Source organism: Chiloscyllium punctatum, chromosome 5 (assembly GCF_047496795.1).
Source record: "Chiloscyllium punctatum isolate Juve2018m chromosome 5, sChiPun1.3, whole genome shotgun sequence".
NCBI classification, from domain to species: Eukaryota; Metazoa; Chordata; class Chondrichthyes; order Orectolobiformes; family Hemiscylliidae; genus Chiloscyllium; species Chiloscyllium punctatum.
Window position 1 is genome coordinate 117,897,852 of NC_092743.1, and position 13,593 is coordinate 117,911,444.

At 42.0% G+C, this 13,593-nt stretch overlaps 1 protein-coding gene across 4 annotated transcripts in view; it reads left to right on the top strand.

The window, feature by feature from the left end:
• Positions 1-13,593, top strand: part of LOC140477383 (collagen alpha-1(XV) chain-like) — a 262,607-nt gene that overhangs the window by 233,636 nt on the left and 15,378 nt on the right. For all 4 annotated transcript variants that reach the window (XM_072571192.1, XM_072571190.1, XM_072571191.1 and 1 more), the window contains 3 exons: positions 4,983-5,072; positions 10,080-10,108; positions 11,942-12,070. In XM_072571192.1, the coding sequence (XP_072427293.1) occupies positions 4,983-5,072; positions 10,080-10,108; positions 11,942-12,070 (248 nt within the window). The remainder of the gene's footprint in view (positions 1-4,982; positions 5,073-10,079; positions 10,109-11,941; positions 12,071-13,593) is intronic.

A 13,593-nucleotide genomic window follows, 5' to 3' on the forward strand; every position in this document is an offset into this window, starting at 1 on the left:
ACGAGAAAACTGGGCTGACTGATTTTACTCATCATTAACTGTCCTTGTAATCTTATGAGACAAATGCTTTGTTTCTTTAAAAGTGACAATAAAATGTTTGCCAGGCTGGAATAATCTGATTTCTAAAGGAGAGATCAGTAAGTAAGTCAGTCACAGAATGTGCCTCTCATTCTATCCTTTGGAAGGAAGCTTCTCAGGCTGAAATTTTCACTTAAACTCAGAGATAAGAAACAGACTGCTGGACCATAATCTGCAGGGAAACAGACTGAAGTAACTCTCATACATTTACCAGCAATGAATGTGTGATTCAGTCATCCAAGATGACAAGTACTATGGTGCAGCTGTGATACAGGCTGCCTTTATCATTCAGATTAGAGGGTTCTCTCCTACAATACTTGTGACTGTTTTGATACATCACTGGTATGTGGAAAATGAAAGAGGGAAGAGGGATAGTTAATTCCGCTGGTGTATGCATGGTCTGCTTGTGCTTTGAATGCAAGATTTGAACAAACTTGCACATCCGTTCCCTTTCTCACATGCTATGTCACTGGGTCTTGTGATCATTCTCAAAGATAGGGATGGCTATGCAGGCAGTCACGGTACAATGTTCTTAAAGTGACACTATCTCTCGGGCTTTTCTTACTCTTCATTGAATTTGATAGTGAAAGCTATGTAACACTTCAAAAATTAGGATGGTTACAGTTAATGTTACTTACTTTAGTGGCAGCAATTTGATAAAATTAATATGAAAAATATGCTGCACAAAACAAGTTACACATAATAGGTAATAGGAGTGGAATGTTTTCTGTTAAAATATAGAGCTGGGCAGTTTCAGTACAAACAAAGCCTTTACTGATTTGAAAGCAGCCACATGGGCTAGAAATTGGATTAGCCGCTTTTTGGATGAGTGGTCACAATTTGTGACTTATCTGTGTCCTTTCAGATCAGCAAATCAGGCCTGAATAACTGTAACGTTGAGCAGTGCACACACCTGCTGGCAGCTTCAGTGCTCAGGATACAGGGTGGGGGCTAGTGGTGGGGTTAAGGTGCTTCAGTGGTATTGTTTGGAATTCAGATAGTGCAGCTAGCCTGCTGTTCTAAATGCAGTATGCCCTTACTAAAGGAAACTGAACTGTGATGGGGATGGGAGGTTTAAGTTATCATTCCAATTTCAAATATGGAAATCTAAACACCAGGCTCAGAGGTGTTCCATTGTGATGGATGAGCCTCTGGAGGCATTAGTGATGAAGGCGAGCAGGAGGAAAAATGGAATGATTTCATGTGGGGTACCAGGAGACCCTCAAATACTACCATTAGAGAGAGTGGAAGCAAATGTTAAGGCAAGTCTACTCCCAAACCCAAGGTTTTGCTTGTCATTTATATAAGTGATTTGGATGAGAGTATAGAAGACATAGTTGGACGGCACCAAATTTGGTGGCATAGAGAGGAAGGTTTTCTAAGATTACAGGGGGATCTTGATCAAATGGGTCAATGGGCTGAAAAATGGCAGATGGAATTTAATCTGGATAAATGCGAGGTATTGCAGTTTGGTACAACAGATGTTGGGCTTATACAATTAATGGTAGGGCCTTGGGTAGTGTTATAGAACAGAGGGACCTAAGGATGCAGGTACATAATTCTTTGATACCTAATATCTAGGCAGGCTGGTTGAAAAGGTGTTTGGCACGCTTGCCTTCATTGCTCAGTTCTTTGAGTAGAGGTTTTGGGACATTATGTGAGGTTGTATGGGACATTGGTGAGGCCCCTTCTGGAGTACTGTATCCAGTTCTGGTCACCCAGTTAGATGAAGGATATTAGCAAGCAGGAGAGCATTCAGAAGAGATTTACCAGATGTGATGGGGATGGAAGGTTTAAGTTATTTTTTAACTGAAGCATAGGAGGTTGAGAGGCAAGTTTTAAAAAAAAAGGTATAGATAGAGTTAATGGTAGATGTCTTTTCTGTAGGATGGGGGATTTCAAAACTAGAAAGCACATTTTTATTTGAGAGGAGAGAGATTTTAAAATGACGTGAGAGGCAAATATTTTACACAGAGGGTGGTTCACATGTGGAATGAGGATGCAGGTACAGTTACAACATTTAAAAGACATTTTGATAGGTACATGGAGAGGAAAGGTTTGGAGGGACATGAGCCAGGAGCAGGAAGGTTGGACTAGTTTAGTTTGGGATTATGGTCGGCATGGACTGGTTGGCCTGAAGGTCTGTTTCCTGCTGTATGACTCTATGACCTGGCAGCAGTGCCACAAGAACAGTGAGTGGTCGGTATCCATCACTTATCCATCAATACATTCCTATGCTATATCCCACCAATCAAGCCACCAGCCTTTCTTGCTGCTCAATATAACACATCTCCATCACTCATCCAGCAGCATTCTCTAGCTCTAAGGGCTCTCAACTGTGAGCCAGAAACTCCACCTCACAGGCATTGCCTACTACATTTCTATATCAGCTACTCAGCATTGCAAGGCACATTATGCAAATGCAATGCCATAGAGCCATTGACATCCTTCCCTCTCCCTTGCAGACAAGGAACCATTCAATAGGTAGTCGCAGGTATGGGTTAAGGACATCTCAATCTCCTGAGCCATGTGGAGGAGCTGATGCTCCACATAAAGGGCCAGCTGCAACTGATTCTGCAGTAGCCAACGTAACTGAGAATCTACTCTGCAAGAACAATGCAGTCCATTTGATTGGCACCATATCAACAAACATGCACTCTCTCTACCCTGATACTCTGGAGCAGCAGTGTGTTTTACTTATCAGATGCAATTCAGAAATTCACCAAGCTCTTTAAACAGCACCTTCCAAACCCACAACCAATCCCATTGAGAAGGACAAGGATAGAGATCCAAGGAAGCAGCACCACCTGCATGATCCCCTCCAAGCTACTCACTACTGACTTGGAAATATACCGCTATTTCTTCCCTGTCACTAGGTCAAAATCCTGGAATTCCTTCCCTAACATAGAAACATAGAAAATAGGAGGAGTAGGTCTTTTGGCCCTTCAAGACCTCTGCACCATTCAACATGACAATAGCTGATCATTCAAATGGGTACCCTGTTCCCACTGCCTCCCCATGCCTTTTGATTCCTCTAACCTTAAGAACTATATCTAATCTTGAAAAAAAAATCACTGTTTGGCCTTAACCACTTTCTGTGGCAGAGAATTGCATAGCCTCACCACTCTCTGAAGAAATTTCTCCTCATTACAGTCCTAACTGTCAGCTCTGTGTCCTTCAACTGTGACCCCTGGTCCTTCGACTCCCCGGTGATTAGGAATAATCTAACTGCTTTACCCTATCCAATCCTCTTCAAATTTTGGAGGTTTCTATGAGTTGTCCCCCTGTTATTCTTCCAATGTCATTGTGGATCTGCCTTCAACACATGGACTGTAGTGGTTCAAGAAGAAAGCTCACCACCACCTTCTCAATGGTAACTAGGGATGGACATTAAATGCTGACATTCATATTCTATGAGTGAAAATAAAAAAAACATCCTCCTAGTTGACATGATGAGTAAGCTTCAACTCATGTGACCATAGACCTCATGTTTAGCACAGCACTCGATCTGTCATGTGCAACTTGCAGCCACTGGTTCAGAAAGAGCAATGCCTGGGAGTCGCAATCTTCATGTAGTGTGTGATTTGGGTATGCATGAACTACAGCTAGGTCAAGGGTGAAGGTTGACGATGGGGAGATTGTAGACAAGTTCTGTTGTAGAGAATTCAGATAAGGATCTTGATAGGGCAGCATGCAGGAGATGCTGAACATATTGGTTGTCCTGATGGGAAATCTCATGAAAATATCAAGGAGTAGAGAGAAATTCAGTTCCAACTTAGCAGAGAGGGGCATACCTCTCTCCACAACTTCTGCTCCATCTCCTAGCAGATCCAGACAAGCCACCATGTGAGTTGGAGTCTTGGTGTGGACAGGGCATTGGTTTCTCTGCCCTGTCATGGACAAGCCACTCCTCATGCCCCTTGAACTCACCACCACACCTCCCAAACCACTGTGGTCCAGTCTTATTTTGTGAGACAAAGGGCTTAAGTCGATTATCCTGCCTGTAATTTCAGTAATCAGGTCCATCGTCACACCTGATCATTGAAGAGTGGTGAACAAATACATGCACAGGGTGGGTAAAAAGATGCTCTACCTGGTATCACATTAGCAGCTAATTCTGACATCTGGGGTCATTCCATGGGGAGGGGTCAATTCACAGCCGTCCTGCTCCAATCCTCCTGCAAAGCACCTGGGAAATGCAGTAAAGCTCCAGTAACAATGCTCAAGACAGCATTGCGCAACGAAATGTTTTATTGCATTTTCTAATGACTTATTCTAAAGTTGAAGTCAATGTTATCAGTGCTGCAACATCCAAAACAATTGAATAGTGGAATTAAAACTATCAAAGGCTGAACAGATTATTTCTGTAAAACTTGTTGGAGCAAGTATACCAGTGAGGCGCCGTCTGCTTGTAATATAATAACTACAGACCTCAGGAATGTCATTAAGCAGCAGCAGGAGTTTCTTCGATCATCTTTTAATCTTTTGTACAGAGCAGCAGCTTGCTGTGACATGTTTAGGTACAAGAATCGGCAGGAACACAGCTACATAACTCAAAGGGATGACTGATCTGCTACCTGCCGCAAGAGCAGACAAGGTGGACTGGTTCCTGTCTGGCTCTCAATTTATTAAAATTCCATAGATGCTAAAGTCAAATGAAACATCAGTTGTATTTGTGGAATGCAGTTCCCCAGTTTGCACAAAGCTATCCCCTTCAGCAAACTTTCTTCCAAAATGTGTACCCAAAGGCCTTGCCCTTACACAGCAGTAGTTATGGTATGTGAATAATGTTGCACTGTGTGGTTTTTAGACTAAGGTAGGGGTAAACAACCTTGCAGCAGTTTAGTGGTAATTGTCTATATACTTTCTCAAACATATCATAAACAATCATTCATTTCCCAAAGGGCCAAAAGGAGAGAAAGGTTCTTTCGGATTATTTGGACCGATTGGCAGTAAAGGTGAAAAGGGGGAGCAGGGTACCCCAGGATTGCCAGGTAATGTCCTTTCTATCATCTTGACATTTTTATTTTTGTTGTTTTCTATGTAAAGCATGATAACCTGTCTTAAATGGGGAGAGGTTTTAATGACCGCTGTGTGGGAGTAATTACACTGTGGTAAACATTGTGCAACCTTAATGCAATTAAAAAAATGTCTACCTTTGCATCACAGCAACTGAATTCCCATCCTCCACAACTGGCAAGCCATCTGTGATTGTTAAGGTATCATTCACTTCATGCTGGCAGGGTTGGGGCTAGTAACCATGGCCCCTTAGTGCTTCTGCTGTTTTCATGTTTCTTATTCCCCTCCTATTTCCCACTTCCTACAACCCTTAACCTCCCTTTCATGTCCTTCAGAGCTGGAATACAGGTTAAAATAATTTTCTTTCTCAAGGATTCTTCTTGAGCTTTTTATTCTGGGCTTTTCTTCAAATTTTTCTGGGACGACAGCTTTTCAAGTTCTATTTTTTTTATTCTCAGCCACTCAGTTGAATTACAACCACTGTAAAGTCCAAAGAGTCGTCGAGAGAGTTATAGAGATTATACAGTACAGAAAAACACCCTACAGTCCAACATGTCCATGCTGGTCATCAAGTTCCATCTATTCTAATTCCATTTTCCAGCACCTAACCTGTTGTCTTATGTTATGGCATTTCAAGTGTTCATTTAAATAGTCCTTAAATGACAAGGATTCCCGTTTCTACCACCTTTTTGGGAAGTGAGTTCCAAATACTCATCATGTTCTCGGAGAAAATGTTTTGATCAAATCCCTTTAAATATTCTGCTCCTTACTTTAAAATGTGATGCCTATTATCCATATCTCTACTAAGGGAAATATTTTCTCCCTATCTACCATGTTTATGACCCTCATAACTTGGTACACCTCATCAGACCCTACCTTCGCCTTCTCTACTCTAAAGAAGATGACTCCAGCCTATCGCGTCTCTCTTAATTGCTGAATTGCTGCAGCTCAGGCAACATCCTGGTCTCCTCTGAATCTCCTCTGCACTCTCTCCAGTGCAATCATAGCTTTCCCATCAGGCGACGACTATAACTTCCTTTTTATTCACTTGTAGGATGTGGCCGTCACTGGCTAGCCAGCATTTATTATATGTTCCTAATTGCCCTTGAGAAGGTGGTGGGGGAAATGCCTTGTTGAACCACTGCAGCCCATGTGCTGTAGTTTGACCCAAAATGCTCTAACGGAGAGAATTGCAGGATTTTGACCCAACGACAGTGAAAGAATGGCAAAATGTTTTCAAGTCAGAATGGTGAGTGGCCTGGAAGTGGTGGCTCTCCCATGTATCTGCTGCCTTTGTCCTTGTAGATGGAAGTGATTGTGAGCTTAGAAGGTGCTGTTTAAGAATCTTTGGTGAATTTCTGCTGTGCATCTTGTAGATAGTACACACTGCTGCTACTGAGTGTCAGTGGTGAAAGGAGTAGGTGCTTGTGGATGTAATGCCAATCAAGTGGGTTGCTTTGTTCTGGATGGTGTCGAGCTTCTTGAGTATTGTTAGAACTGGGAAGAGGGGAATATTCCATCACACTCCTGACTTGTGGCTTGTAGTTGGGTTTGGGAAATCAGGAGGTGAGTTACTTCCCGTCATATTCCTAGCCTTTAGGAATGTCAAGATAACCCCAAGGATGTTGATAGTGGGGGATTCAGTGATTGTAGCACCATTGAATGTCAGGTGGCAGTGGTTAGATTGCCCGGCAAATCCAATAAGAGACAATGTGTGGCACATTACTTGCCACTTGTCAGCCCAAACCTGGATATTGTCCAGATTTTGTTGCATTTCAGCATGGACTGCTTCAGAATCTGAGGAGTCACAAATTTTGTTGAACATTGTGCAGTCATCTACAAACATTCCCACTTCTGACCTTATGATTGACACAGTACTCCAGCCATGGCCTAACTAATGTTAAATACAGCTCCATTGCAACCTCCTTGCTCTTGTATTCAGTGCCTTGACTAATAAAAGCAAGTATCTCCAATGCCTTCTTGACGAGCTTATCTACCTGTCCTGCCTTCAAGAATCTGCAGGCATTCACTCCAAGGTCCCTCTGATCCTCTGTACTTCCTGGGGTCTACCATTCATAGTGTACTCCCTTGCCTTATTTTCCACAATGGATCACTTCACATGTTTCCGGATCAAATTCCATTTGTCACTGTTCAGCTCATCTGACCAAACCATTTATATCATCCAGTAAAGAAAAAGAAACTGGACAGACCAATAGGTATCAGAACTGACACAGCAAACACAGCCCTGTCAATCCTGAAAAGTCCTCCCTCCCAACATCTGGGGGCTTGTGCCAAAATTGGGAGAGCTGTCCCTCAGAATAGGTTAGTAACAGCCTGATAGAGACATAATCATACTCATGGGATCATATCTCAGAGACAATGCCCTATCCACTACCATCACCATTCATTGGTAAATGCTGTCCCACCAGCAGGGCACACACAGCGTAGATGATGGCACAGTGGTATACAGTCAGGAATAAATTGACCTGGGACTGCTGAAAATTGGCACCCAGACCCCATGAATTCTCATGGAATCAGTTTAAAGATAAAAAGGAAATTCTCTGCTAATTACCATCTACTAATAGCCAAACACCAACCACCTTGCCCACTCAAACCTCCATGTTGAACATCACTTGGAGGAAGCATGAGAGTGGCTAAGGTGCAGAATGTACTCTGGATGGGGAACTTCAATGTCCATCACCAAGACAGTCTCTGTAGCACCATTACTGACCAAGTTTGTCAAGTCCTAAACTAAAAACTGCCAGACTGGAACAGGAGCAGATGGCGAGGGTATCAACAAGGGGCAAAAATCTACTTGACTTTGTTCTCTCCAATCTACCCATCACAGGTACATCTATCCGGGACAATATTGGCAGAAGTGACCACTGTGGAGACAAAGCCCTTTCTTCACTTTGAGGATACCCTCCAGTGCATTGTGTAGCACCATCACCGTGTGCATAGAACATAGAACTGTACAGCACAGAAACTGCCTCTTCAGCCCATGATGTTGTGCCAAACATGACACAAAATTAAACTAATCCCTTCTGCCTGCCCTTGGTCCATATCCCAATATTCCTTGCTCATTAATGTGCTTATCCAGAAGTCTCTTAAATGCCCCTGTCACATTTGCTTCCTCCACCACCCCTGGCTGTGCGTTTCAGTCTCCTACCACTGTCTGTGTAAAAAACTTGCCCCTCATGTCTCCTTTGAACTTTATCTGTCTCACCTTAAAAACATGCCCCCTAGTTTTATACATTTCATCTCTGGCAAAAAGATTCTGACCATCAATCCCATAATTTTATAGTCTTCTATCAAGCCTCCCCTCAACCTCCACTGCTCCAGAAAAAAACGTGAGTTTTTTTTAGCCTTTCCTTATAGCTAATACCCTCTAATGCAGGCAGCATCCTGATCATTCTCTTCTGTACCCTCTGCAAAGCCTACTCATTCTTCCAGTAATGCAGCGAGCAGAATTGAATGCAATATTCTAAATATGGCCTAATGAAAGTCTTATAAAGCTGCAACATGACATACTGACTCTTGTATTCAAATCCCCAACCAATAAAGGGAAACCTGCCATACACCTTCTTTACCACCCTATCTACTTGTGCGGCCACTTTCAGGGAGCTATGGACTTGAACCCCAAGATCCCTCTGTACATCAATGCTGTTTAGAGTCCTGCCATTAACTGTACACTCTTGCTTAACATTTGATCTCCCAAATGCCAGGCCAGAAGCAGGACCAGGCAGACCTAAAAATTAGATGTCAACCTTTTATAGCTGGTCAAACTACAGCACAGGACTGTTTGCCTGCCAAACAGTGGAAGCAACATGTAACAGATGGGGCCAACTGATCCCACAACTAATGGATCAGGTTGAAGGTCACATCCAGGAACAAATGGTGATGGACTGTTAAACACCTTACTGAAGGAGGAGGCTCCACAAATATCCCCATCCTCATTGACGAGGGAGCCCAGTACGTCAGTATAAAAGATAAAGCTGAAATATTTGCATCCATCTTCAGCTTGAAGTGCTGAGTGGGTGAACTACCTTGGGCCTCCTTCTGACATCTCCAGAATCACAGATGCTAATCTTCAACCAATTCAATTCACTGCATGTGATATGACGAAATGGCTGGAGGAACTTAATATTGCAAACATAATGTGTCCTGACAACATTCCGACAATAGCGCTGAAGATGTGTGTACCAGAGCCCACCACACTACTCACCAATACGGCTACACTGTTCCAATAAGGCTACAACACTAGAATCTACCAAACAACGTGGAACATTGCCCATTGTGTCCTGTACTCAAAAGATAGGACAAATTCCAACGCCCCTTCCCCAAGTCCTTCCTCCTTACCTTTTATCTTAGCCTGCTTGGCACACTTTCCTCATTCCTGAAGAAGGGCTCATGCCCGAAATGTCGATTCTCCTGTTCCTTGGATGCTGCCTGACCTGCTGCGCTTTTTCAGCAACACATTTTCAGCTCTGATCTCCAGCATCTGCAGTCCTCACTTTCTCCCGTAGGACAAATCCAACCTGGTATGTTTATGGTGATCAATGAAAGCAAGTTGAAGAATTGGATCCTGCTGCTAGACAATATTATTGATCTCTGTGTCCTAATGCACCGGTCCTTGATTTGCATTACCTGGACAATTGAAACCCCCCAACAGGGTCAAAGGAATCTATTTCACTTTTAGTATTACAGAGTTAACCTATCAGATGGTTCTGGGTCAGTCATGTGTTAAAGCAGGTGAAAGTTGACAGTGCAATCTGTGACGTGACAATCACTGTAATGCCCAATAACTTGCATATAGGTCCAAAAGAATGTGTTATGAGGAGGCTTTTATTAATATTAATGTTACAATTCTGGGTCAGACTTCAATTTAATAGACCTGTAGAATTCTATCAAATTAAGGTTTTACTGACTTCCCTTTTAACTTGAAAGCATAAATTCTAATTTACATTTAATTTTTTTTTTAGGTCCTTACTCATCATACATCGGCCTTAAGGTAAGCAGCTATTTGTTTTCCAATCCAAAGAGACATTGTTTGGATTTGTATTCTGTACAGACATGTTATCTTGCATGAAATATTCATTTTGCTTTGAATTACTAGACTATCGCTGACAAAAAATAAGTTTTGTCAGTACTTTCCATCTTATACTCATCGTGAACATTTGCAAGAATACAAATTCATGACAAACAAGGTGTTGTTGTCAAGTCAAAAAGACAAGGTGCCTATTATGCAAATGAGTACTTTGTTATTTGATTTTCAGTGCCATGTAATTGCAGACGTATAAGCTGTTAGCCCCAATGACAGCAGCATATACCTCAATTTGTTCATAACAAGTAAGGTACTGCCCATCCAACGCACACTTGCAAAACTCTCAACACATTATGCAACACAGATGGTTGAATAATCCTGAATATGTGAAGAATTATGCTGACAACCAATTTTAGATTGACACTCAGACTCATAGCTTGGTATATTTGCCTGCACTAGAAGCTACATATGTTAACACAGGTCCCTGTTCTGCTGTCACCTATTTCAGCTCAACAAAGTAAGTGACAGCTATTTACTGATCCATTTCTCAGGGCATTGCTTTGGCTAATCAAAGTCAACGTGCCTGGTTTAAACTTTACAAAAAGCTTGGCATTTAATTGCATGTCATCATGAACTGATGTGTTCTTCGTGGCACACTTCCACCAATCAGATTCCGCTCGCTGTCAGAGTGTCATGATTGGTTTTCCCCTCAAATTAGTATTCTTGCAAATTTTTCAGCGGTGCTCAAGTTCAATATTACCAAACGACTATTTACTTTGATTTATGTTAAAAACATTTGCACCAATAGGCAGGAAGAGGTTGGGTAAACAGAAAAAATTCTGGAAAAGCAGTTCAGGCCCAAGCTGCTGTATTCCAGGCTATCAGAATGTCAACAGTAACATCAGTATTAACAACTTTCTTGTAGCAGCGGGTGGCTCATGAACATATGTAAACCGGGGCCTACAATGCCATTAGGTCCCCAGTGTTAATTTTAAGAGGGACAGCAGAGGTCAGCAAGTTCGCCAAGTTATAGAGTCATAGAGATGTGCAGCATGGAAACAGACCCTTCGGTCCAACCTGTCCATGCCGACCAGATATCCCAACCCAATCTAGTCCCACCCGCCAGCACCCGGCCCATAACCCTGCAGAAATTCAGAGGACTAGAATCTAAAAAGGAACATCACTCACACTGTGGGTTGTGATTCCACGATCACTCATGGCTTTCGGTTATGCTTTTCATACTCTTTACTTTGAAGAAAAGATGAAAGGCTAATTATTTCTGCTGCTGGAAATGCATTCTATTGGAGTAAGGAAGAGAAGGAGGCAAAACCACAGTGAGCAAGCCTGAGAGCTGCAGACAAGTCAGTAAAAGAAGATCTGACCCACTTTACGTAGTGTACCAGTAAAGGATTGGTTTCCAAGGAGCTTTGCGCGATAAGGACCTGCCTGAGGAGTAATATTGCACACTGTCATGGCAGATCCAGTCTGTTGTACGGAGACCCCATGCCTGCTTGATCTCCACAAAAATTCAAGCCAGTAGATCCCAGAACCATCCATTTGTTCAAAAGCTGTGCTGATCATACAACAAGTTTACCGATCTTAGAGATGTTGTTTTGAATGTGTCTCTTGCTTTTATGTTGAGCATCGACTAACTTACTTAGCCTATATAAAAATGATTTCACATCTTTTACATTACTTGCAAGTTTGACCATAGGTTCTTTCTTTCTTAACCATTGGATAATCAGCTGCACTGAGCTTTGATAACTATCTTAAAACATTCTTGTCTTTTGTCTTTTAAAGGGTGAGAAAGGAGATACTGGTACGACGGGTCAGAAAGGGGAGAAAGGAGAATCAGGTAGTGGGTTGTTCCTGTCGCATCTGTCTGGTCCACCAGGACCCATTGGACCTCATGGAAGACCTGGACCAGTGGTAAGCAGTTCAAAAAGAAAATGATCTTTAGCCAATTAATCATCTCCAACAAGAGAGAATCTCGCCGTTACCCTTTGATAATCCCGAGGTATTATTGTCACTGAATCCCCAACCATCAACATTGTGGGGTTACCACTGACCGAAAGCTGAACTGGACCACTCATAAATATGGTAGCTATAAGAGTAGACTAACAGCTAGGAACTCTGTGGTACTCATCTCCTGTCTCTCCAACACAGACACGAATCAGGAATATGAGAAAACACTCCCCACTTGCCTTGAGGGTGCAGTTCCTACAATATTCTAGAAGTTTAACACAATTCAGGACAAAACAGCCAGCTTGAATGTTACTCCAGCCACTTTCTTCAATATTCATTCCCTTCACCAGCAACATACACCACCGTAAGATGTACTATGGAACTTCAGTAATTTGGGCGCATGGGTTGCTGGGTCAAAATCCTCAAACTCCCTCCCTAACAGTACTGCAGGTGTCCCTCCACCTCAAGGAATGCAACCATTCAAGAAGTCAGCTGACTTTCCGAAGGCCAATTAGGGACTGGCAATAAATGTTTTCCTACTGGCAATATCTTTATCCTATGGAAAAATAAAACAATCCCCTCATTGTTGCTCAGTGAAATGTATGCTATGACAGAACTTAACAATATTTAATGCATTAAATATCCTGTGCCTGTGATATGTCGTTTATCTTGTTATTACATAGAAGCAGGTATTTGACCTATCAATTTGATGGTAGCAATATTTCCACATGAGCACCTTTTAGAAAGACTTTGTGGATTTTGCATCAACAACATTTTGAGCCATCATTTGTGCAGAGATGTTTTTTCCAACTTCCTCTTTAACTCTTATTGATTTTTCTTCTTTTTGTGTCTTCTATGAACCATCATGCAGATTGAAAAGTTCCTCACTTTTTGACTTTTTCATTATCTTTCCGTATCTTGATTGTTTCAATCAAGTTGCCTCTTTGATTTTTTTTGTGCCAAGGCCTAACGTTTCAAGGGTCCCTTCATAACTGTCATGTAATACTGTCATCCTATTAACATTGGAGTGCATCAGATCTGTACTTCCTCTATGGCTTTACTCTTTCCTACAACTGCACACAGTTGTCTAACTGCAGTCTTGCAACAGTCTCGAGCAAGTTCAACCTTATATCTAAAATAAATCCAATCTGTTGATACACAAAAAGATGAAAACATACAGCCCGTCAAGCAGCATCTTTGGAACAACAACCAATTGAAATTTCAGAACTTAAGTCTTTCCTTCACTGTCTTAAGGATATATCTTATGCTGAATCATTGGCCACTTCATGTTTTTCTTTAACTAGATGCTGCTCAACCTGTTAAATTCTTCGGCTTTTGTCCATCTTTTTATTACCGACATTATTTCCTTTTGTGTTTTGGTCTCAACATGAAAAGAAAAGGTTTGCTTTTGCCTTTTTTAGGGTTTTGTCTGTTTGCATCATTGCTTTGAATTACCTGTGATTCTACACATGCCAAGTATCCCCCTG